At 40.0% G+C, this 26,381-nt stretch overlaps 1 protein-coding gene across 1 annotated transcript in view; it reads left to right on the top strand.

Moving 5' to 3' along the window:
• The window catches only part of ptprn2 (protein tyrosine phosphatase receptor type N2), a 137,148-nt gene that overhangs the window by 82,162 nt on the left and 28,605 nt on the right, over window positions 1-26,381 (top strand). Inside the window, exon 11 of the mRNA XM_023297648.3 lies at window positions 3,133-3,197. Coding sequence (XP_023153416.2) covers window positions 3,133-3,197 — 65 coding nt within the window. The remainder of the gene's footprint in view (window positions 1-3,132; window positions 3,198-26,381) is intronic.

The raw sequence follows: 26,381 nt of genomic DNA, 5'->3' as shown, positions 1-26,381 counted from the left end.
CAGTCAAACCTGAGCTGCAGCCGCTGCGACGCGTCTAAGTGTTGATTCCTGGTTAATCTTTCGTAGTTTGACTCATGATGTGTTGCGACCCCAGAGGGGTCTCATTAGGACCAAAACGTTGCGTGACCTTTAAGAAGCCTCGGCTCCCCCCGCCACCTACGCCCTCACCCAGCTGGGCCCAATTACCTCGCTCATTACCCCCCTCCTAAACAGCACCAGGACCGAGCAGGTACTGGAGCCATCTACGGAGAGCCAATATGTCTGTGACTAAATACAGGGGTGGCAACATGAAATGAAAATGAGCTTCATCTTGGAGACATGCCAGTTGAAGACTTTCCTCCTCTCACTAATGGCAGGAGATTTTTTTTTCTTTTTTTCCTCTGTCTTCTTCTTTTATGTGGCACTCTTCTTTAGAGACTTTGAATGTGTATTTGACCTTTCCAGCTCTTTCTCTATGTTCCTTTTAGCCATCCGTCAGAAACCCCTGGCTGACACCTAAAATATAAGATGTCTCCTCCACTGCCACATTGATGAGATGATAGGATGATCAGTGTTTGCAGGATCCTTAATAACCAGAAAGAGAAAAGGCGACAGAGGAAGAGCGAGGGCGATGGATGATTATCCTAAAAGTAGCGTGCTTAATTAGATAGAATTCTGCATACATTGTGGACTGAGTGGAATCACTGGGATAGATTAAAATACTAATTAAACAGGCCCTTGCCGAATTTGGAGTGTGAGGTGGGGTTCAGCTCTTCAGGGTCATTTGCATAGCCTTCATCTGGGGAAATGGGATTTAAAGGACCTGCTCTCTTTCTCTTCCTCCCTTTAACTCTCACTCTTTTCCCTTTTCCCCATTACCAGTCACATTCACATGCTAACATAGTCAATTAAAATTATGCTCCATTTTTTTCCTTTCACTTTATAATTTGGCATAATCTATTAAGGCCCCTTTGATTTTGTTTTCCAATAAATGTTTCCATCAAAGTGAGGAAGGGACATTAGGAACAGGGAGGAGGAAAAAAGTCGGCAAAATGTGTGATCTTGAGCGATGGATATTTAACATTGCCTCGCTTTAGTTTGATTTGCATGAGAATATCCTTCGTGAACAAAGCTTTGGAAATAGCATGCCATATTTGATTAGATCAGTAGATCTGAGGATCAAACTCGGGTGGTGTATTAATTACTGCAAGAACAAAGGCAGGAGCTCAAGTTATTGTGTGCTGTGAATCTACAAGCACTTCATCTGCTTTCTGGTAATCTTCAGTAAGTCTCGCTCAATGTGTCTCAGGATAACGGTACATTTTTACCGGTAAACTTTTTTGTTTTTATGCTTTTAACCATGTGTGGCTCTTGGATGATATTATCTGCTCACAGTGTAAATCATTTAGGTTCATTCAGCTTAGAAATGTAAGTTCCCCTGTTGAATTTAAAATGGGAATTTACTGCACCTTGGTTGAATACTTAGTTCAAATTCATCTTATGAGTTGTGAAAGTGTATAACTAATTGAGTTGTGACCTTGAGAAAACAAGTTCAATAAACTTAAGATATTGAGAGATATCCTTTAATCCCACACAGAGTGAATACAGACATTCAGACTTAGTTTTCTTTTATATTTTCTAAGTTTAAAGAGTTTCTTCTTCATTTACTATTGAGAACTTACTGCAGCAGCCGTTGAAGCTTTTTTTTAAAATTTAATTTTATTTTATTTTTACCAGAGTCAGTACAAAGTTAATTTGTGATGCTGCTCCCAATTACAGTGAGATAAATTAAACTGAATTTATTACTAACTTTTGTCATGATAGGAACAGTTTGGGTTATTATGAAAAGAAACAACCATAACTTCATTTAACATGTATTTCAGAAACTCAATAATCTGTTTTCTCAAACTACAGTAAACAAGAGTCTCCAGAGAGCTTTAGCGCTCTAACAATGTGCATATGGAATGTCTGTTCATGTGCTAGTTGTATTTGTTTAAAAAAAATTACTTCATGACGTGAGGGAGGTCTCAGGTATCCATTCATTCAATTAATCATTTATTTTAATAGAATTTCAAGTTAAGCTAAAGTAATCTGAAAATAAAAATGAGATATTTTAAGTTCAGTTAACTAAAAAATAGTAAAAACAAAAAAAGATCATTTAGTAAACTAAAAAAGGTGAGCTGATTTGACAACATGATGTTTTACAGTGCACCACTTTGTTCCATTATTAGATCAATAGCATTAAAGTTTTTAAGCCTCATTTACTGCACTTCTGCATTAAGCGGTCACAAAGTATGATGCTAAAAAATGCAAGCAAATACCCCAAAAATGGTGAGAACTGTGATTAGTGAGGAGTTTCTTAAGCCTGTAGAGATTGTCGCTAGTGAAGACAACATTACACAAGTTGCAAAAAGGCTCAAATTTCTTTTCATTTTTTTCTCAGTAATAAATGGGGGCACATCCATCTATGACTGAAAACCAAAATCTAGCGACGCCATATCCTCCTGAAGCCACATATCTCTATGAAACTAGCCGGTTGTTCCCACCTTCACCTGTAACATAACCACACTTACTAATGGAAATACAGTTAAATCAAGTTCGATAAGTTCATCTAGAGCTGCAAAACTGAACATGAACTCTCTTGCATCAATCATAATTCCAATTAAATAAATATTGATGTGTTAGCATTGCAACTGTTAGCATTTTGCACAGAGCATCATTTTTCTCAAGCATATTCTCACAAACTCCCTAGTGCAGCTGTAGACTGTCTTGTTACATATCATAGTCCTATTAACCACCATTTCTTCAAAAGAGCCACCACAGACTACTATACACTGCTCAGCCTATAAAATGTCTTGCCTTTCCTATTGACGAATATCTTCTGTTTCTGAGTGTGTGTGTGTGTGTGTGTGTGTGTGTATGTATGTGTGTATGTGTGTGTGTGTGTGTGTGTGTGTGTGTGTGTGTGTGTGTGTGTGTGTGTAGGCTGGACATTTTCTATGACCAGTTTGACATCTGACTCAGGCTGATACATCCACTGCATCATTCTCAGTTTCACTGACCACTTGTTCTGCCTCAGGAACTGAAAAATCTGCTACTTTGTCATCCACTGCTCATTCTCAACACCTCCTCTGCTCTTGTCTCCCCGTGCAGTCCAACAGAAGCAGCAGCTGGAGAAGGAGACGGGCCTGAAGATAGTGGAGGCCGGAGTGAGTGATGTAAGTAAAACTCACTAAAAATATCCGTTATTCAGCCCTGTGCGGTTAAAAAAAGGAGTGAGAGTAGGTGCGCTTGTAATTGTATGCATCTTTTGTGTTTGAAACAGGAATAACTCTGTGATTTCAACTTGTCTTGGCATCCGTATCACACCTGCAGCTTCAGTTGTGCAGCCAAACACTAATCTTGTGCAGCAATGAATTCCAAACACATAGCCTTTTAAGTGCGCTGCTGTGATTACTGTCCCCCTCATTCATTTCCTTTAGGTGTCTAAGAGCTGTTGTCACCATGGTAAAATAAAAAACAACAAGACAAAGGCCCGATGCATTTTGTGAAACCTAAAATGAGTGTTGATCGCCGCCTCCGAGCGACAATAACCAGATTATCTTGAGTGCTGTCACTTTGTAGGGAGCCCTGATGCTCCTGTGACATATTCATTGGAAAAAATTAAGAGGAGAGCAGGAGGACTCTCTGAATGATCCAGATGAAAGGAGAGTAAATGTGTATTTATTCAACACTGATAAATATTCATATGTATCAAAGGTAAGGATCTAATCAAGCACCCATTGATGCGTCATAGCCCTCCATACTTGCCTGGTAAATGAGTTTCTCGATGGAAATGAGACAGACAGCCTTAGACCCCTGAGCTGCCCTGATCATGAGGCATGCTGGGAGCTAAGTGGATGTGGCCTATGCATTGCAGAACAGTTGCCAATAGCAACAACCGTCACACACTGCATAGACAAGATCATTTTCCTGTGTTAGTCCCTTCTATGGTGTCACTGCCTTTCTTTGGCCATCTGCCTCCCACTTATATCTTTTTTAGCTCCACATTTTCTCTCATCTCATTCCACATTGTGTCTTCATCGCGTCCTTCTCAATTATCTCTGACTCATGTGTTTTCTTTTTTTCTTCACTGTGACTTTTGTCCTGTCTTGTCTCTTTTTGCCTCCTTTTAATTCATTTATTCCCGCTCACACTGATTCCTGCGCTTATCCACCACCGGTACAGGACCATGTTTGTCATATTGGGCCTATTTGTAGATAATTAGCTGCAATAATAGCCTCTCTGCAGGAGCCAGGGTGAGGGAGGGAGGGAGGGATGGATGCAAAGAGGGAGGGAGGAAAGGAAGAATCTGCCTTCCACCTCATGGGGAGAAAATCTGCGCCAGACTGTGTTTGTAGAAATGCATGTTCAGGAAGCACGGCATTTACTGTACTACAAATAGTGAGCTGGCAAACTATAAATCCTGAAATCTCACTCAGAGGGTGTTTTATTAGCAACAGCTCTAATGTGGATGTGTTGATCTCACCAGTTTGTATCCAAGAAGTGGAGAGTTGAGGGTAAGTTGGGGGAAAATAGTAGCTTTTGACAGGAGAGCGTTTGGAGTGGGCTCTTCAAATACATTAGTTTAAAAGGTGTCAAACAAAAGCCTGCTTTCAGTAAATTCGCACTAAATTGACCACAGTTATGAGTGAATGCATGCTAGAGGTTGCAGAGAGGGTGTCCTTTAGTCTGCTTATTAGTGGCAGAAATAGAAATATGCTGGGTAAAATTGCTCTGTGGATCCATAAGAGGTGTGAAGCTAGAAATTAAGCAGTGCTGCACATTTTTTTTGCCTTTAGTATTTATTTTTTCCACTCAGCTTGTATAAAACCATCACAGTGGTTGGTATCATTAAGTCTTATCACTGACAACTCCCCCCCTCCTCTGTTTTTATTTAAGAGGTGACAAATGACAAAACAGCTTAGGAAGATGTCCAGATAGCGCGAACGTCAATAGCAGTAGATGCGGACGAGGATAAGCAAATGTCAAAGTGGGGGGAAGGAGAGATCAATCAATAGGCTGAGCAATATCTACTCCATTATAGATCGGAGGGAAGTTGGCTTCCTAAAGAGAAAAAAAAACAATGGAAAAATTACTACTTTAGTTTTTTTAATGCACTGTAGGTGTGTGGGGGGCAGAAACAATGTATTTTCTGAGTATCTTTCATATTAAAAGCTGTTTCCCAAGTGGGAGCAACCCAACAGGCAAATGGAGCTTTCCTCACAGCAATTTATGAGTCTGGAGACGTGTGAAAAAAGGGAGGAAAAAAGAGGCGAAGTGGAAAGAAATTCATGGTTGATGTAGTCTGGCTTTAACCTGCTCGCTGTCTATGTTCGTACCGCAGCAAAACCATACGTGGAGAACATATCCGTGTTATTACTGGACACTTAGTACTCTAAGTGTTGAAAATAAACTGTGGCAGATCGTACCACGCGTTGGCTCCTCCAGTATCGTTGTTCCTTACAGCCCTAAAGCCCTGCGACCATCCATCCCTTACTGCCACCTCCTACCCGCCCTGCCTCCTCATATCTTCTTCTTCTTCTTCTTCTTCTGAGTTGCGCCCCAAGCTGGAGACAGCAACCGGGCACCGAGCAAAAGGGTTTCTTCCGCTGACGGCCATAGACGCAGCATGACTGGTACCAGTAGGGAGCATTGAGTGGAGAGGCGAGGGAATAAAAGGGAGGGTCCGAAAAATAGTTTCAAAAGGGAGGGGCATGTTGGTTAGATGTTCTCTGGAGGGAAAAAGACACAAAATATTCTACATTCCTGTAAGGCCAAAACAACGAATCTAAAACTTGAAAATAGTAGCTTCTAGTGTTGTGAAAAATTGAGTGAATGACCTTTAAATCTTGTGAGGTTATGCTTTAAACTGAGCTTAAATATCTCTCAGTCAATTAGGGCCTTAATGACTACTAACGTCCTCTGTTAATGAAGAAGCAGGAGTGAGCAGAAGCTTTCCTATAGGTTAAATATCAAACAATTAAAAAGATAGCAAGTGTTTAACCATTCTGACAGCTGAGACATCAAACATCCACCTAGACAGGCTCCATATCAACATTTTCTTTACCAGAGTTAAATATTCCCTAATACACCTGCTTAATTAGAATTTCTCGGAATAGTTACCATTACTGAATAATGGCATGTAAAAACATTTTAATAATGTTTTCCCAGTTTCCTGTTTCCTTCGTGCCAATATTTCCAAATAACCCATACAAAAGATGCGTCTCCACATCATCCAGCCGCCTGCGTGAGATGGTCCCCATGTGATTAAGTTGGTAGTTAAATTGAGATTCATTGACATTTTGACAGCGGTCTCATGTTCGAGATAACTCCAGCAAACTGCTTATGTGAAGAGGCACTCATTAAGCACAGAAATCCCAGAGCTGCATGTCAACTGATTATTCAACCACTAAATGTAAATCATATATGGCAGACGGGGAGTCTCTGCACTTTGTTTGTATGTGTTGCATGTGCAAATGTACAGTATTATTATTTGTGTGGCTGCAGTGTCTGTCATGTACTGTAAGTGGTATTCACAGGGCTTAAGTGTGCCCTATTTCCTGTTTTCTGCACACTTCAGAGATGGATGTTTATTTGTACCTACGTTTTGTGTTCCATTTTATTTCTAGTCTACAATCAGACGCAAGTGAGATCAAAATTGGGCCACAATCTTGTCATGTCAATCTAGAAGAACAATGGGAGAATGCCATATTATATTTCTAATCAAATGACAAAGAGCAGAGGCACAGAGGCGAAATTCATTTCAGTGAAAGGTCACATGTAATGATGACCTCTCACAATGGATTTGAAGGCTTTCTTTCCAATATCCTGTGCCAGCTTGAATGTGTAATTTCAAATTCAGCTTGTTTTACACAGAATTTTAGATTTTACATTTAGCAAGAAAGTTTTTGCTGAATCCCTGACTTATTATCTTTGTAGAAACATCTTTGCACATTTTTGCATATATCTGTAACACCTGGAACTCAATTTGTGTGCTTCTTTCTGTTATGTAGTGTGGTTTTAATAGTAATAGCAGCATGTTTTTAGAGTCAGTCCACCACTTTGATCCAGACTGAAATATCTCCATGTTTACAAGATTAATAGATTAGCACAAAATGTCTACAAACTTACATACAGACGCAAAATGGAGCCATTTAATGATCCCATAGCAACCTGCAAAACTAGCCACAATTCCATTAGAGTCAGATATGCTAATTAACAGTTGTTAGCATGCTAAATCAAGAGAGTGAACGTGGTTAACACTGTGCAACTGACATGTTAGCATTGTCAGTGCTAGCATGTTAGCCTGCCAACATTAGCAATGAGCTTGACATGCAGCACCTCACATGGCTGCAGTCTTGTCTGAATCCTTATGTTGATTCTCCCTTCTTTTATTGTGACATTTTTTATGCTGTACTTTGGTTTCCTATAGCAACACGCGTTATTCTTATTTAAAGATACAATACAGTTGAAATTTGTGCAACAAAGACTGCATCTGAACAGTCGCCCTTAATGCACTCGATGGGATCCAATAAGTTCAGGTTCAGGGATGATCACTTTGAATTTGCATTTTGTTTTGGCGCAACGCTTTTTCACATGAATATTTATTTCATGATATTTTTTTTTGATGTCGTGCGCATGGTTATCAGGCAATATCAGTGCATTTTTCTCTCCTTTAATCTAACAAAGCCTGAATATTGTAGTATATTCAACTTAACAACAAATATCATGTGCAGCCACCAGCGATTGCAATTCCTCCGAGCGAATGGGACAAATAATTTCAGACTTCAAAGGAAAACTACGCTGACCATTTCCTACCAGAGAGAAGAGACACGCGGGCTGAAATAAATAAATAACTGTGACAACAGTTGTACAAATTGATCCTGTAACGGCATGGGCATATGGCTTACTTCAAAACATATTTTCCCATGTTGGTTTTTCAAGCCGCGAGAATCACAAGATGCGAAAAATATATTTTTATGTTAATTTCGAGATCTTTTATTCTCATTTAAGCATGAATGTGGCTCCTCAAAGGGAAATGAGAGTGGCTTGGCTGCACCGCTGGGTGTATGCTCTGCCCATCGCTGTGTTGTATGGTATGTGCATTTGTATCAGCCAATCAATTCCACATTGGCCCTCGATTGCCTTTTCCACGTTGACAACCTATCCAATCTCCCTCAGACGCTGTAATAAACCCAAACAATAAAAAAAATTGCCGCCTATAAAAATTTCAACAGTGCAGGAAGGCCAATCTGGCTGTTTTAAAAGTGGCTAAAATGCCATTACTGTGGCAGATCTGGATGTGAAATGTCATATTGGAGCAGCCCCACTGTGCCTGCAGCCCTGAGTAACACTGCCTCTTTGGAGACTCCAGCTGCCTCCCACTGATGAAAGCCCATCCAGCAGCTCCGTTTCTCAGCAACCTTTTACCATCACCTGACCTTTGGACTGCAGAAATGCCTTTGATACCATGCCATGCAGTTTGGTATTTGCCTCTCTCTATATCGTGACGTGTGCTCTCCCCTCGGGTAAGGGTGGACTTGTCTGTTTTTAATGAGTGTCAGAATGTAAAGTGTTTACTCTCCTACCTTTTGCTTCTTTTATGCTGCGCTGCCTTTGTTAAAGAGAGGTATGCTTACTGTGTATAGTTGGCAGTGGTATTTTTACTCAGCCTGTTGAAGGGCAATTCTTCCACATTTTGCAACGTATTAAAGGAGAATGTTTTTCCCCCCTTTGTGGAGTACTCATCTCTTCTTAGAGGAAAAATCTCAAGGCTGAGCTGGCCTTGGAGGTATTATGGAGGTTTAGATCAAATTAAAGCAAAAAAATGCTCTAATGAAAACTGTTGCACTATTATAAATAGTACAGTCAATCCTTGTATGGATTAATACTAATGAATATTTTCTTCATTAATTGATTCGGCTATAATTTTCTTGATCAACAGTTTTCTTTTGTCAGTAAAATATCAGAAAACTTCTGTCTAAATAGCTTGTTTTCTTCACCCAAACTATCACTATCATATATGAGCATAAAGTTCTCAGAGTTGAGAAGCTAGAATTAGGGATCATATGGCATTCAGCTTGAAAATTACGAAAATTACAGCTGTCAAATCATGTTAATGTCGACTGACCAATTATTTAATCGACTACACATTAGCCTATCGTGTTAGCAGCCACAGATAACAGTTTTGGCAGTTGATTGCATGCTTTTCAAAATGCACCATGTCCTGTTGTGTAGTTGCTTTGCATGTTCGATTGTTGAAAGTTCTGTCAGCGGAGGAATTTAAAAATCAGCCTCCTCTACAGTGGATTTCTCCCTTTGTTTGTTAAATGTCAGAAGAAAATAGAGAGTCTACAGGGAGAGAGAGAGGCCCTTGAGATTTGACATGCTGACACAAAAACCTGATGTTTACTATTGAAGGGTTAGTTTGCTGAAAAAACACTTGCTTCACTAGTTTGTGCTTCAGTCTCATTATATTTACTGTTGCTACACTGAAAATCAGATCGGAAAAATCATTTAAAGATAGTGGAAGGCTGCACCATTCAGAAGTTATTAAAAAACAGCAAATATTTATAAATTAATTATATTTTTTGGCTAATTTAAGACTTGTAAAAGAACAAATTACTATGTGCAAAAATACAGATGTTTGATGTGGACGTTATGTAAGTTTGGCTTGTTTTTTGTTTTGTTTTATGGTGTGTTTGTTTCCAATCAGCACATGTCAATTAATGCTTTTTTTCCTGTACTTTTACTAGATATTGTCTTTATTTACCAAAACAAGAAAACAGATTTAAAAAAAAAATAAATAAATTTTTCCATTCTTCATATACTTCCAAATAGCAGCAAATATGTATACATGTGATGTGATTTCTGCTGCAGTCTGTACCAAATCAGCATCATTTATCGATGGGGACAACGCCATAGCATCAGGATCTTTCAGATATAATGGTATTTTGTGATACATCTTACATAAAAATTTGCAGCTCTGGGATTTGGATATTACACTTGACAATACTGGGATTTTGTTAATCTTGCTTTGTGATTAACTGTTCAGCCCTAATGTTTCACCCATTTTCACTTTTGAAAAAGTGTCTTAACTCCAACAGTACAACTAACTTTCCCTGAACTTTTAAAAACACATTTAATCTGCGCTTTTTAAAGCCTTTTAAAACCGTGATCTGCAGTTATAACATCCTCCACCACGAGCGCGTCCTGCACTTTAATTGTAAACAGTGCCACACTTGTCTGAACAAACGCTCTGACTGTTGGTGGAAATGGGCCGACTCGTGTCTGGCAGCGGCAGCAGCGGGGTTGAGGGCCGGGTGCCTGGGAGAGGCTCAGGGTACGATGGCGGTGGGGAGGGCCTGCGGTGTCCACAGCTGGATAGCATGGCAGAGGTTTTAAATGTCAGCGTCGAAGGGGGATGCGGCTGCCATTTGGCCTGACAACCTGCATGCCAAGGGACTGGCAGCGGGATGCAGGGGCAGGGTGCTCCCATTCCCGGCCACAAAGCCTCACCTTCTGCCATTTATCATGCGGCTACTTGCCTAGCGCATCTGGCACCTCCGCACTGACAGCAGCAGGAAAAGCCCTTGCTGCAGGCTAACCAGTGGCCCATGGTAATCTTTTTAACATCACATAACAAAATGTGGCCAGTAGCATTTGTTTGAGAGCATTTCATCCAAGATATTTTATAGTTTAGCTGTCAGAAAGGCACTTATATTTTGAGTAAAGAGGAGTTAAGAGCAGTGCTGGGCAGACTGTGCTGCTTAAATTAACAGTATATGACTGTTTGATAGCGACAGGACGCACGTCCTGTTCATCTTGATGTGAATTAGTCGTAACTGTCTTTTTAGCAAACACCACAATGTGAGTTTGTGGTTGCTGTGAAGCAGTAGATTAATTATTGCTCAGCAAGAGCACAATACGGAAACCACTTTGCTCTCAGTAAATTAAACGTAATCAACTGTCATATCATCTTTTATTGACTTTAATTGACTGTAATTGTGAATCCTGCTGTAACTGCTAGTTACTTTCTGCATGGCAAGGTCAACTAAATTGCTTGATGAGCTGTTATGGTCTTTTATATGATGACCTTGACTTGAGAGGGTGTATGAATATTTTCCGTCTGTGGTGATAAACCATGAAATGAAACTGGACCACTCTGCTGCTAAGTGGCTTCACAGCATCTACTGGTTGTGTTCGCTGCTTAGAAAATACAATGTTATAATGGCCTGGTAATATTTAGACATGACATTAAATATTTAAATTATAAATAATGTGCTCACCATTTAGATCGACTGATGTGGAAACGTGCTTAAACACTGAATTTAAAATGCGTTAAATATACTTTTCAATGTGTCTCTTTGCTACTTGATGCAAACTCTTCATTAATCTTCCCTACAGCTTTGTTACAATGAGTTTTTAGGTAATCCAATGGTTTATTAAGATTCATTTATTGACAATTAGGGGTGTATTCTCCTTAATCCTTCACTTTTTAAATTTAATCTTATGTGTACATGCCATAGCAATAACGCCATTTGATTTGGCAGCAACAATGTGTTACATTTAAATTAAAACTATTAAGGAAACTTGCAGAAAGGGAAACCCTGATTTTTTTCTTTACCTGATTCTGTAGCTGCAGTTTAATCCCAGCTAACAAATGTTAATCTGAGCATCAATACCCAAATGTAATTGGGCGCTTTAGCCACAAACTGAAGACATTTCTCTAATGTGTTTGCTGTAATATATGCTGTCTTTCATCCTCGTACATGATGCAATCATTACACATGTGGCATGCATGTGAAGGTAAAAGAACAGCAGCAAAGATCAGACGCTGATAGTGTTCTGTGAACTGGAGAAGAGTCCAGCTGTGATGGGGATTTCACTTTACATATCACAGTCGTGTTCATGTATACATGGTTGCCAACATGCCTATTTACATTCACAAGCAGGCTCCTCATGTCAGGTGTTAGCTGCAAATGCACAGATGTAGCTAACACCCGGCGTGGTACAGGTGGATACCTGCACAAGAATAGCATTATAAGATCATGAACAGTAGCTGCTACACAAAAATCAGACACAGTTGCATGTATGCAGCTTGAAATATACCATATTGCAGTATATGTACATTTGTTTCATATCTAATACCTACTGTTTTATCTGTGAACTGCATTCATGTACGTTTGATCCTGACAAGTAAATGAGCAAACTAAATGTCTCTCAGTTTGGGGCTAATCTCTATAATTGTGAGAAAAAAAAGCACATAAATGTGTCATTTTTCACAGCTTTTATCAACATGAAGAACTAATAGAAGGAATTGCTTCTCATTGTTGGAAACAACAAAAGGCAAAAGGATCTTCACAAGTCGGTTTCATGAACACATGCAGTCACATGTCTCACTATTCATTACATTGTTCACTTTGAAGAGGAAGAAAAAAGACATCATCACGGCTTCATTTAAAGCCATACAGTGTAATTATGTTTGTGGGTGAAAATAGGCTAGATTGATTATATGCATTTACAATAATGAGCCGTCAATGTATTATTACATTACAGAGCCATCAAAATCTTGACACAAATCGTAATTAATTCTGCCTTCAGAATTTCTGATCAGCCATACTTTGTATTGTTGTCAGAGGTTGTGGTGTGAAGCGGTGGGAGATGTGAGCTGCAAACAGGCGGCTTATACCGTGCTACAGCTGTGGCAGCAGTCTCATTAGGGATTCACAGAGGTTTCTTTCGACGAGCCGTGCTGCTTGGTTTGGCTCGGGGGCAGACTACTCTTATAAAGCTGCTGGAGCTGTGAGACAGACGGACAGACAGACAGACAGACAGACAGACAGACAGACAGGCAGACAGGGAGGCTGCTGTGGCGCTGGGCAGCCAGTGTCAGCTCTGTTCGTGCACAGGATTGTTGTGCAGCGCGAGGCCCCTGACTCTTCCCCAGCTGATTGGTCTGGCTTCATTAGCATGGGCCACGGCTCTTCCGATTAGCAGTAATTAAAGAGAGAAATCAGAGTCCTTGCCTCCAGTCCAGATACAGCCAGTGCCTGTCAAGTGTGATCGCCGTGGAACAGATCTAGCGCTCCTGGCCGCCTGCCACTCCACAATCCCCCCTCCTCCTCCTCCGTCCCTATAGTGAGTGTGGTGGAGAGGTATTGGGTTGTTGTGCCAAGTTACCCCCAAAGTAACCCCTGGGGTGACACAGACGCACACGCCTCTCCCTGCGGGCGCACGCTGGGCCGGCGTTGTCATGGTGACAGCAGGGGAAAAACGTTTAATGAAGACACTGATGAGAATTTATGAGGCTGTGGCTGTGTGCATTTACAGGGATACGACCCTTAGCCCATCACGCACTGCCTCCTGTGGTTCTACATCTATATCTCCACTTACACAAGTTGTAGCTGATCATCGGGGCGTATGCTCAGGCAGGCAGCTTCAGTATGCTGCCAGTCCACCAAGGTACAGTTGGAGGCACGTGGCATTGGTTGTCCTGTAAATGTAAGCCAATCTGATCAGAAATATGTCCCGTTTTCATTCAATTTAAACTGCAAGAATCATTCCCACTAACTGAGAGGAATTCTCATAGGGCCAGTTTTAACACAAATAGTATTAAAGAGGCTGCATACCAAAAACTAAATTTAATTTGGTGTTTTTCAGGCAGGCAAAATGGCAGAAATGTGACCATAAAAAAGCGTTGATTGCCACAATGTGCACAGCCTGGGTGGCCAAACTCATCCTCCTCCCGCCAATCCACCCAACGCCGCAGCTGACCAATAGTGTTGTGGCTGGTTTTTCACTGGGAGATGCTTGTTCTGGTTTACTTCTTGCTTTGTTTGCTCTGTCTGTGCTCTCTCAGGCATGGATGCCATTAAACCAACAGGCTCAGGGTCTCATTGAGTGTCCTGGCATTTGCTTGGAACACCATATTCAACAGCGGTTCAACAGCGCTTGAGAACATGCCAGATTTGATTCATTTGAAGTGCACTGATGACATTAGTGTGAACACTTGTTTAACTGTGGCTGGAGTGTGGTCCTTTGTGCACTCAGCTACTATTAAGTATATTTTTTGCAGACGTACTACAGCAGATACAGCATAAAATGCCACAAATGCATACCATTTCATAAGAGTACCAAATCAAGAGTTCCTAACAGTTTATGGTACAACTATGCACATGCAGTTTATCCTCAACTAAAGGTGCAGATATACAGAAATCAGAAAGTACAACATTAACCAGAACTGACTCAAATTAGTCAGTATGTCAGACTATGTAATATATTCCTAAAAGTTCTTGTCATGATTTGGTTCAGTGAACTTGCATTTCATACAAAGATAATGAAAGAAAAAGCAAAGAAATTCGTCTTACGTTTTCACTTCACAATCAAACATATATTTATTAACAAATTATCGCTATATGAGCAGAAAATAAATTAAAGTAATAGAATCAAGTCGCTGTTATTCATACAACACATTTAAAACAATGAAGACAAATAAACGAGATGGAAAATTGGTATTATAAATGTACCTAACAAGTTTAAATGATGAAAATACAATATTATTGTTTATTATATAAATGTGCCTGACTAATTGAAAAAAAAGGTTTAGAATCTACAATGTTATTCATAGACTATAATTTTGTCTGATTAAATTAAATATTAAGGTTAATAACTTACAATGTTATACAAAGTTTCCTCAGTAATTTAAAGAAGTTTAAGAACCTGCAATATTATGCAGAAAACCCAATAAATCCGAATATTACCAACGAGCAAGAACAGTGACCAGGAAGAACTCCCTTTTATCAGCAGAAGTCCAGCAGAACCAGGTTCAGAGACGGAGACCATCTGCCTCGACTTGTTGGGGCGAGGGTAAAGAGAAGAAAGGCTTTCTTTAAAAAAAATAAATAAATAAAAATTTTAGGAAGTATTATCTACATAAACATAAAATGAGTGGTGCAATTGATCAGATTACCACAAAAAAAATCTACATATGAAATCATTATCAGTAAAATCAGTTTAGATATTATGCTACATATGTGGGCAGCAAGTTCTTCACAAAATTACGTTTCTATACAACTGTACTGCACTCTCAGTTATGTTTTAACTGGAGTATAATTTCAGTTTGAAATAAATTTGTGACCTGTTACATTGTAGGAAAGGCGGCCAGTTTAAAAAGTCTGAGTAAGTCCACTTTTGAAGGCAGGAAGGCAGAACGGAGAAAGACCAGGGTGTCAATCCTGTGATGGACAAGACACTGTAAATATCACACAGGGTTTTTTTTTTTTTGTCATTGTTTACTTTAGGTTTTGGTTTTCCGGCTCATTTTAGACACCAAAGCTACCATGTTACGTGTACGAAAATATCAGCTTTGTTAGACGCTTTAACATATTAGAAGTTTGGTTCAGGTTAGGCACCAAAATGAATTGGTCAGAGTTAGGAAAAATGCTTAATTTGACTTAAAATACTATCCTTTCACAAGTTCCCCTCCATTTTCTAGAGGGTCCCTCCCATCTAATATATGTTTAGCTGGCTGAGATATGTTTATTAGAGCAGTATTTGTGATACAATACAAACGTAATTTGACAGACAATACATTTCCCTCAAAACATAATGGAGAATGCAGTTTAGTTGTATAAGAACATAATTTTGTTGAGGTTGCCTGAATTGTATATGGAGAAAAAGCACTTATCAAAGACCTGGATTCAGCCTGAAACTGTAGCTGTGGTTGCAGCTTTCAGAATCAGAAATACTTGATTTCTTTGCACACTTTACCACATTTGCTAGTATTAAAGGGTGGGAAGCTGGTGAGGGATCATGCTTTCTCACAGCAGTAGTGACTCCTACTGGTTGGTGGGTTTCTACTATCTATCTAGGTATGCTGAGCTCACTTGCTTTACGTTACACCTTTAGCCCAATGGCGACCAAATCCGGCACCACTGTGCTCTGGTCAAGCAGCTCCAGAGAAGTACAGCGTTTCAGAGGCTTTCAGATGCTACGTGGACTCAGGTGTGGAGCGAACACATCCTGTTGAACCCATGGACTCGCTCTGTGCTCCCCTCTGAACACTTCTCTTTGTCCCTTTACTGTCAGTCTCAGTATCAGAGTCTCCCAGCCCACTAAGTCTCTTGTGACAGGGGTTTCAATTATGAATGCTACCTTTGACTACCTCTGTTATTCCGCAGCAGCCCACATATCCCTGCATGCCACCACTCATGTGTGACTTGATGTATTGTCTCACTGCCCCCCCCCTTTCAAAATTAATTGCAGTTTTATCTCTCTCCAAGATAAAAAAAAAAAAAAAAAAAAAAGCCTGCTGAGAGCACAATAGTCTAAAAGTAGTATGGATTCTATTCAAACAAAACAATTAAAACCTCAGTGTTTTGCTCGCTGTTTTGGACTGTGGATGTGTTGGATGAGATTTTTAGTGGTGGTTCTTCTTTTATCTTTTTTGCACAATAGAATGAAGTATTACCTTCAATCACTTTCCCTGATTGGCTTCTGTTTTAGCAAACTCGGATCACACTCTGAACCTGGCCACTTTATTTGGTGTCTAGTGACTTTTCACCTACAGTATCATAATATCCCCTCATCAAAAACTCATTACATCTTGAAAATCATTCTTGTCCTTGTGATTAATGCAAATCTGAGAATCATTTACTGTGTCTCAGACCACAGTGCAAACATCCTCACTGATACTGCACTGATTTTACTTTATTTTTTTTTAGGTATGAGCAGCATTTGGTGACTTTGTTTAATTAATTTTGGTTGGCATTTTAGCAAACATGGACATTATCCTTGTCAGGCATATTGCTATTGTCAACACAGCTGCAGGTAGAAAGGATCATTACTGTCAACTAAAACCAGTTGGGAATTAAGCCTCGACCAAATTAAGAAAAAAAAACTTTAAGTAAATTAGCTCAACTTTCTCAAACACTTGACAGCTTGGTCTTATCTAGAACTAACTAATCTTCTATTGAAAGAGAATATAAGAGCTTAAAGTTAAAGCAGCGCTTCAGCTTAAGAGACCATTCACACAGATTTAACCGATCGTAGCTTAGCAACTGTAAACACCAATAGCAGGTCTGTTAAAGTGGTGTACATGCAGCTGTAAGGGTGAAAACTAAAAACAACATTTTTTTTTAGAAATGGACCAAAAAAATGTTTATCTGCTTTGATATAAGATGAACAGCCTGTTATTTTTGTAGGGTCATGTATGAGTGATTCCCTCGCGTATTTTATATTTCCCCAGTGGAAATTAGTACTAAAACAAAAAAAAAAACTGTGAAATTTAATATCGGAATTTTCAAAACCTGTAAAAACGGTACAAATAACATAAAACATCTTGAAATAAGGATAATAATATAAGGATTTTTAAAAATCTATACAGCAAATATCTGTAAAATAACATTTATTGCTGATATAAATACAGTAAAAACTGTGTTATTTTACTGTCAAACACTGAAAAAGAACATATTGCCATTTATAAACATACATACTTTTTAATGTGGACATTATTTATGGTTTTGGCCTGTTTTTTTGGAGAGGTTTTTTAGTGGTTATTGCATAAATTTTTTTTTACTGTGATTGTACTAGTTATTAGCTGTAATTTAACAAAACATGGAATATAAGTAAAATAACCCTAAATTGTTCGACGTGGCAGTTTTTTTAAAATCTTTTTTTCCATGCTGTCAAGAGATCAGCATTTTTTAGCAAATTGGTAAGTCATTCACAGAAAACATTGTGCTTTAACAATGTGTTTTACTTTATAATAGAATGTTACAAAGTGAAGTAGTGCTTTTCAGTTGAACGAGATATAATTCTATCAGTGTGTCCTTCCCTACATAGTTTATGCTTTGTGCCGTTGTGTTTATGAGTGTTTCATGTTTAACACGCTAGCGTTAAAGCAGGCCTTTTTCAACACAATATTACCAGCTGATTCTTCATCTGAATTGGAAGTGTAGTGGCACACAAGGAAAATCTGGATGATCTTTTCTTTTTTAAAACGACTCAGTGGTTACTTACTAATGGACTGGACACAGATAGATGACATCCCACATTGTTATGATGCATTTTCTCTTGACTCTAATCATTCTTTACCAATTCCTGCTCTGTCCTCGTAGACACATAATATACAGCAGGTTCTTGGTTTATTATTTCCTCGACCTACGGCGTTTCGTGGTTACGTCACCATCTGTTGTTCCCTTATTCCGACGTACGGCGTTTGCGACGTTAAAACGAATTTTGCATGGAACTAGTTGGTGAGCAGAATGGACAAATACATGTGTCACTATACGAAGAGGATGGCTTTGTTTACATTTGCCGGTTGTACGCCACATACGTCACAGTATGTAAGATCAGACTTATGGTGAAAATCGAGTTATGTCGCACCGTAGGAACAGAATTCCGATGTAAGTTGAGAACCCCCTGTACAATGATGATGAATCCCTATTCATAAAAGCAATTTGCATTGGATTTGACCCAAAAATGAGTGCAAAATGGTCTCGGTTTGGAGTCTTGGTTACACTAGTACCGTGTCTCTTTCCAGAGATTTGTACTAGAACACTTCAGGGAGTACATTGTGTATACTTTGTACTTGCTTAATTCGTGTGTGAATTTCAACAGAGTGTTGTCTCAAATCAACAGTAAGTTGTGAACAAATGTCGATTGCTTTGTCTGAGCTTTTTTTCTGCATTTGTCAAACATGTTGATTACCATTCTTAAAAAAATAGAAAGCTTGCATAGCTTTCTCGGCTGCCATCTTCACAAGTTTGAAAATTGGCTGATGGTCCCTCTTCTTCCTCTACATAACCAAGATGGCAACCATTGAGGGTGGGAATGTCTGGCATTTCACACTCAATTTTTTGTTATAATTTTTTATTATATTTACCCTATTTGTGTGCTTATAGTGCACCGCATATTTGTAAGTGTCAGTGTAAACATGTAACTGCACAAAGTAACACAACTTGAGACAGAATGTAGGACTAACCAGCCCTACAAGATCAATGCTGTCTCTTTATTTCCATTTCTTCATCATTGGTGATGGATTGGTGAGGAGGCTGACTCCTTGCCTGCAATTTGCAGCTTTAGCCACCATTCTTTTTAGCATGATATTTAGCCATCAAGTGTGAATGCATGACCTTTTTTAGACTTTTGTTCTTGTTTTAAGATAATGATCATTATAACAAGAAAGGCAGACTGTTTTCACCCAATAATGGAACTTTATAATTAGCTTGTAACATCTGAAAAACTCTTCTAGAAAGAGTTGCAAAATCAATGGTTGTTGGCTAGAAATGAAAAGCTGCTTCTGTTAACTTTGTCTCAAATCAAGTAACTATCAGTGACTGTTTTGAGTAGTTGATCTGCCATTTGAATTGTGTGATATACAGAAACATTTAGAAACATTGGCAAGAAAATTTTCTCTTAACTTGTACTGTGCAAAGTTTTGAGACACATTAGATGTTTATATTATTATCCATCACACAATACCATCTGGGCAGCGACTGATTGGTCCCAAATTCATTCTGCACCATGATAATCTGCCAAAACCAGAGTCATAAAGAGCTATCTTCAATCACAGAAGAACAAGGATTCCAGGAACAAATGATATGGTCCTCATGGAGAGGCGATCTTAACGTCTTGCGTCATTCTTTCATTTACATGGAGACAGAAGCCACTTAAACAGCCAAAATCCACAGTAGAAATGTCAAGTTCTCAAAGATGCTGATGAACAACCTGCCAAGTGTTCATGGAAGAACTGGTGCTGTTTTAATGGCAAAAGACAGTCACACCAAATATTGATTATCATAGATTCTGGCATTATTTTTGAAAGCAACCTCACTTTTCTTACTGTACTTTTGCACAGTACTGTACATAATGTAAATGATCAGTAGGACTAATACACACTGTACATGTAAACAACCTAAATGAGCACAAAATATGCATCAGTCTGGTGTCATCGTTGGAGATTACAACATTTTCTGTAATTTTACAGATGTGGTGTGATTTCATACTCCAGGCTATGACGCCACGATGCTGCTTCCGTTTGAAGTGCACATTGTGGTGCATGTGTGTGGGTTTGCCTCTCTGCTGTAAATATAGCCAGGATGACAGGCAGAGCATTTACCTTGATGTTTACTGCTTTGAACTACTTGGCATGGGCAGAGCCCGGGCTGGGATTCACATAAGGCAGAGGCCTATTTGAACAAGCTCATCTGGGGAAAATACCAGAATGACATGGCTGACACACACACAGGCTTTGAATGGCTCCTCTCTGAGCAAGTGATGAGCGTGAGACACAGCAATTCAAATGTTTCAAGTAAAACCCAGAAATGGGACCTTTTTGTGTCTTTGAACATCATCCATTAGCAAACACGGTGATTCTCTCTCTCTCTCTCTCTCAAACACACACATTCAGACACAATGCGTTTAAGACACTCACCTCACTGTCAGGTTTCTGCACCATAAGTGATGTTTAAAAGAGAGTTTAGACAAGAGAGCAACAGTGTCACCTTTTATTCTTTATCTTGCGTATAAGTGCTATTTTATATCTGGCAGGCAAAATCAAGTGTAGCATCTAGCAATGTGTGGAAATTACATCTCTGCACTGTGAATCCGAACAGGCAGACTTTCAAACCAAACTTCACATCGCTGCTTCTTGTCTACGAGAGCGTCGTTTCATTAATAAATGCGAAAGGGTAAGCATGTATGTCAGACATTTCCCAAAAAAATAACCAGATGAGCCTCGATATCTTCCTCTCACACACATCTTGTAATATCGTTTCAGCAATAACAATAACAGCTGGAGGATCTGGAGGAGAGAAGAAAAAAAACAGAACACCCAAATGTATTTTGTTTTGCATGCATTCCTCTCTGCACTGCAGTTCGAAGCTAATCCTCCAGCACCTTCCCCAAATTGAGCCGCAGCAACAGCCTTGCTCGGATATTATTATGAATAATTTATTGCACCCCATTTCAAAGAGCCTAGCGCAAAATCCCAACTATTTTTGGTGCAACTGTATCGCACGTTAGTTAAGTCTGTAGGTACACGTTGCAGCTGTTGGGTTCTTGTGACGCACAGTAAATGACATCAACCTCTCGCTGATATCATTATGGTGTATACAGTATATGTGGGCTCCTCTGCAAGCTGGCTTTCTCTTCTAGTAGATAAAATATAACAAGCTCTGACTTCTCCGTGTCCGGGCGAACGTGTCCATCTAGTGCAAGTATATTACAGCTCAGATGCATTGTGTGTTTTGCAAGAAACATCCACTAACACCTGGATTTATGCATGTTCAAGTTGCACACGCAGGGACAAACATGCAAATATGCTCAAAAAGTCTGCAGTATGGAGTCGCAAGCTAATATCTAAGCGAGTGCCTTCTCTGAACTTACACACAAGCATCAGTGGATGTGTCTGCACTGCCATCTCAGGTGGTGCACTTGATCCTGACATTTGTTTAACATTCCTCACCCCCCCCCCCCCACCCTCTCCCAGCGACGTGGTGAAGTGCCGCATACCTCTCCCTGCCATTGTTTAAACACACTCGCCACGTTTCCATCTTTTTTATTAGAAATGTGAAATGTGTCATGAAGGCAAACAGCCGCGGCGGCGACAGGAGAAGAGCGGAGGACAGATAAGCCTTTGCAGGACTCACGCTGGCTGTTCGAACATGTGTTACCCCGAGGAAGTACTTACCGGAGGAACACACGGCCGTGACAGCATCCGCCAATATCGCCAGTGACCATAAGAGTGACTTCAGTGTGTCGCTGAATTTGACTGCTTGTAGGCTTTCTGTGAAAATGAATCGATGCATGTCAGACCTCCCCGGTGTGATAACCATTAGCGCTGGCCTCGCCGGGGGATGTGACATGAGTTGTGAAATCGTACTGTGCAGCCGAGTCGTTGATGAAATGTGTGAAAATGTGTCCATTTGCGCAGAGTTCAAGTAAAGGAAAACAACAGGTGCCAAAGTCAGCCTTTCCTTGAGAGAAGAGGTTCGGTTAGTTGCTTTCTATCCTATTTTGCATCCTCTGTAGTGTCAGGGGGATACTCTAGTTGGGTGGATTTAGATATGGCTGACAGGTGGGTGGCCAGAGTCTGAAAAAGAGTGAACAGGGCTCTCTTCCAGTTCACCAGGATAGATATGATCGTACAGTTGACTTAATGTTGGGACGGATTGTCTGGGGATTAACTTCAAGGGCCACTACGTATTTTTTACCAGTAATAAAACCCGGTCTCGATAAAAGTCTCCCGCCATGCATTACTTCTGCATCCGTCCTGCATTAGTGCAACAGCAAGCAGTGCAGAAAGAATTTTGTTCTCAATACTGCAGGAGAAAAAATAAATAAAAATCGCCTCTGTGGCCAGACCATTTGCATGCCCTCTGGCAGCTGGAGAGAAAGCAGAATCTGGATTCTGAATAATTTCTCATATATAAGGATGCAAGGGTGCAGAGAGCATGACGTGAGAAGTGTCACTCGTGGTAGCTGTGGAAAAACAAAAAAGAAAAACAAAGCAAAATACATTTCAGTTGTTGCAGCTGTATCACAAGGTAGTTTTTTGGGGGTGCTGTAAAAAAAATTGTTGAGTCAATTTGAGCGCTTCGGATTTGGTCCCCGCAGGCCGCCTTGGTTGGCGCTGCTTTTTTTTTTTTTTTTTTTTTTTTTTTTTTTGAGGTGGGGTGGCGTCCGATGCAGACCAAGGCTGGACAGCGAGCTGGTTTTTTGTTCTCCCCTTCACATTGCCAACTCCAGCTGTCACACCGAGGGACAATAGAGAAGAGGAGGGGGTGCTCTCTGAATGGAAAAAATAAACTGGAGAGCCCCCCTCGCCACGACTCGTCATCTGCATTTGACAGGACCCCCGTTCTCCTCTCTTCACCGCCCCTTTTCTTTTTGCTTTCTCCTTTTCTCTCCTTGTGCTCTCCATAATCCCCCTTTCTCTCTCTCCTCTCTCTCTCCCTGCTAAGTGCAGCTGTTGCTCTCCATTGGATCATTTTTTTCCACACTGATTGCTAATTAGGATACCATTTTAGTGAGTTTTATCTTTAAAACTTGTTAAACTTGCAATTTTCCACTCCCTTTTTCCCCCCTTCTTCTTTATTCTGGCAGATTTAAGGAGGAGAGCAGAGAAAAGACTTATCCAATTATAAACAATCTACTTTAGGGCTGAGATTTTTTTTCCTTTTTTTTTTTTTAACCGGAATGCACCCAACCTCCTATGCAGCATTCATATAGTTTACAACTACTGTACTGTGTGGTAGCCTCTTATTATAGCGCTCACTTCAGCTTTGAATGCAAAAGCCTACTTTGAAGAATAGACTGCCCCATCTCCCTTATTCTGCTCACATAACTGAATCCCTGGGAGAGGGAGCAGAGGAAAAGGAGAGCCTGAGAAAACAGCAATTCACACACCAAACACAGAGACCCCTAGTAGCTCAACAAATGAGTGACTAGCCCTATGTCCATTCATATCGCCCCTCGGCCCGCAAGCCTATTAGCCAGGCATCGCTCCTTGAACATTCACTGTCGACAACATGTGGAGGCATCGCTATAGCAACCAGTGGATATGACATGTGCAATGGACGGGGACTCCTGAGCTGCTGAATATAAGGAGGGGCTCAGCCTTAACTAAATGATCGCAAAAAACCCAACCCCACCACCTCCCCGTCTCTTTTCATTGGCACAGAGGCGCTGAAAGGACTCACTAGTGGGGCTTCTGCACATTCTTCCGAGGCTCGGAAAATCAGGCGGGCATATCCCACATTCTTCTCCCTTTTCTTATTCTCTCCGACTCTCCTTTTTTTCTCTCTCTTTTTCCTCATCTACGTGTTGAAGCCGCGCTCTTTTGTTGGCGCTTTGGGGGGGGACGCATGGGACCCTCGCAGGGGAACTTTTTTTTTTTTTTTGGAGAGAAGCGGACTGAGTGGGCGGCCAGGACGCACAGACGCTTCTTCTTGGAGCTGCGGCGGGCGTCAGTGGTTATCCATGCTCTCTGGAATACAAGACACAGCATCCTCCGTTCACTGCGAAATGTGCGCTCTGCTCCTCGACATGGATTTGGGTAATTATCGTCCCCGGCTTGAACCGTGTGTCCGTCTGTTTTTTGCTTTTTTTTTTTCGTTTTTTGTTTTTGTTTGTATGTGCAAGTTCGAATGCGTCAGATGCGTAAAAATGGCACATCCAAGGATCGGCCTTGGAAACTTGTGAGCATCGTCGCGTTGAAAGCTGGTTTTGCTTCTGTGTGATTGAAAGATAATAATATATTTAGGAGCTGTGGTTTTTCCGGGTTTATTTCATGTATTTTCTGTGCGATCGCTGGCTGCAGAGCGAATCTCCCCCAAAAAAGAGGGATCAAATATGATCGAGCATCGTGCACACATACAGGCATGGCAGCGTCGTTTATATAAATGTAAGCTCATCGTAAAAAAAAAAAAAAAAAAAAAAAAAAAAAGTCCCTGGTAAATGTGAGTCTTGCTTTGTGAGTTGCTTTGCTGTGAGCACATCTGGCTGCAGGGAACAAAGTTTGTGTGCAGGTTCATCCTCCCTGGTGCCCGGCAGCAGCTCCAGCTCTAAAACCTGGAGAGCTGCTATAACCACTGTGTGGCTGCATAAATTATTCTATTTTAATCGTGTTTTTAGCTCAAAATAAAACCTAATTATCATCATGCTATTCTGAGTTTCATTTACAAAAATCAAGAGTTAATAGAAATGCCAATTTTGTGTTGCAGCTTTTAAGGTTTTCTTTGTTTTTCAATTTAATAATTAATTTCAAGAGTTTGCAAATGTGTTTGAAAAAACATTGTTGTATTTGCAACATTTGCACAGCTTTACAAAGCACATGGTGTTGCCAGAAAAATAGCATAGTTTAGAAAAATGTTGCAGCACAGCTAAATTGTTTTATTTGTCAATGCAGCTCCTAACTTCAATTTCATTGCATGAACACTGTTGTAAAGGGAGCTGATTTCATACCTTTCGTATCTGGAATAGCAGCTGCAAGTTTAAAACAAAAAAGCTTGATTTAAGAGTGGTAAGGTTTGGCAGTTTTGGGGGGATTTTCATCTTGTACTTCTTAAAGGTATTGTGATGGGAGTGAATGGAGAGCCATCCGCCCGGCTACACCTCTCTGCCTGACCTTCCCTCTTATAATTTGAATAATCCAGAGCACCGAAATCCATCTGCCCCTTGTCTCCCCCTCAGATTGGCTAATTCACCAGACAGGGGCAATATGAATAGAAGAGAGAAGCAGAAGGAGAAAGTCTGTTGGAGGCAGAGAGCAATAACCAGTTTGGATGCTACACAGATGAGACATGAATAGTGTTGTATGAATAAAATGCATTTCTTGAGATGCAAAAAATACATTTCCACACACTAAATAAGCATAAATTCTCTATTTCATTGCAGTTCAGCAACGTAATTGTAATTTTATAGATGAAACTTTACAACATCAGGCTAAAATCAAGTAAAAACATTTTTTTTGAGTTCTGATTATTCTGAGAAAATTTCTGTTTCATTAAAGGTTTAATCGTCATTTACTGCTATTTAAACAACCAAAAGCTGTTTTCAGTCAACGTTATTCATTTAGCTAAAAGATAATTCCCCTAATAACATATGTTGGTTGAATAAGACTCTCAATTATGGTCAAATAAAATTCTTGCAAAAATAAATAAATTGGAAAAAAATTCAAAAGCTCAGAGACAAAACTCAAAAGGCCCATGAAGGTAATTTGTAGCCTCACATGTCCATGTTCCTCCTTGTTCCTCTTCCTTTTTTCTTTCTGTCTCTCCTCTGGTTTCCTTCCAACCCGATTACCGCCTTCAAACACTCTTTTATGCTTGCATTGCATTTCAAGCCTGTTTTCTCCCAAAGTGGAAACGCTTTTTGTTTAATTAATTTCAAGGTGTTTACCTGAATATTTTCAAGAGAAGCCACAGATTGTAAAAGGCCACGTCTTTGATGAACTTGATATTACATGCACAAATACATTTTTTTCCCTTTTCCAACATAAATGAAAGATGATATGCTTTGGGATGCCAGTGTTAGAAATTAAGTGAGGCAGATTTGAACCAATAGGCACTTTGGAGTCTTGAATCTCTACACCGATTTAACATGCTGTGTCTAGGGTGCTAAATACGTTGATTAATAAGTGAAAAGACAGTTTTTCAGCTATTATATTTTCATTTCTCTGAGTGTGATTATGTCAAAAGCTGGCTGAGAGGATATATACTCCAGAAAAGGAAAATTATGTGAATTTAAATGTTGCTGCTGCCTGTGTATTCATGTGATCAGTGAACACAGACGAGTCACTGGATGGAGGCCACGTCTCGCCTCTGTATCTGTATATGAGCCTCTTCAGACCTCTC

This window comes from Amphiprion ocellaris, chromosome 22 (assembly GCF_022539595.1).
Source record: "Amphiprion ocellaris isolate individual 3 ecotype Okinawa chromosome 22, ASM2253959v1, whole genome shotgun sequence".
Lineage (NCBI taxonomy): Eukaryota > Metazoa > Chordata > Actinopteri > Pomacentridae > Amphiprion > Amphiprion ocellaris.
Note: the sequence above shows the minus strand (reverse complement) of the source record. Positions and strands in the feature narration are given on the sequence as shown.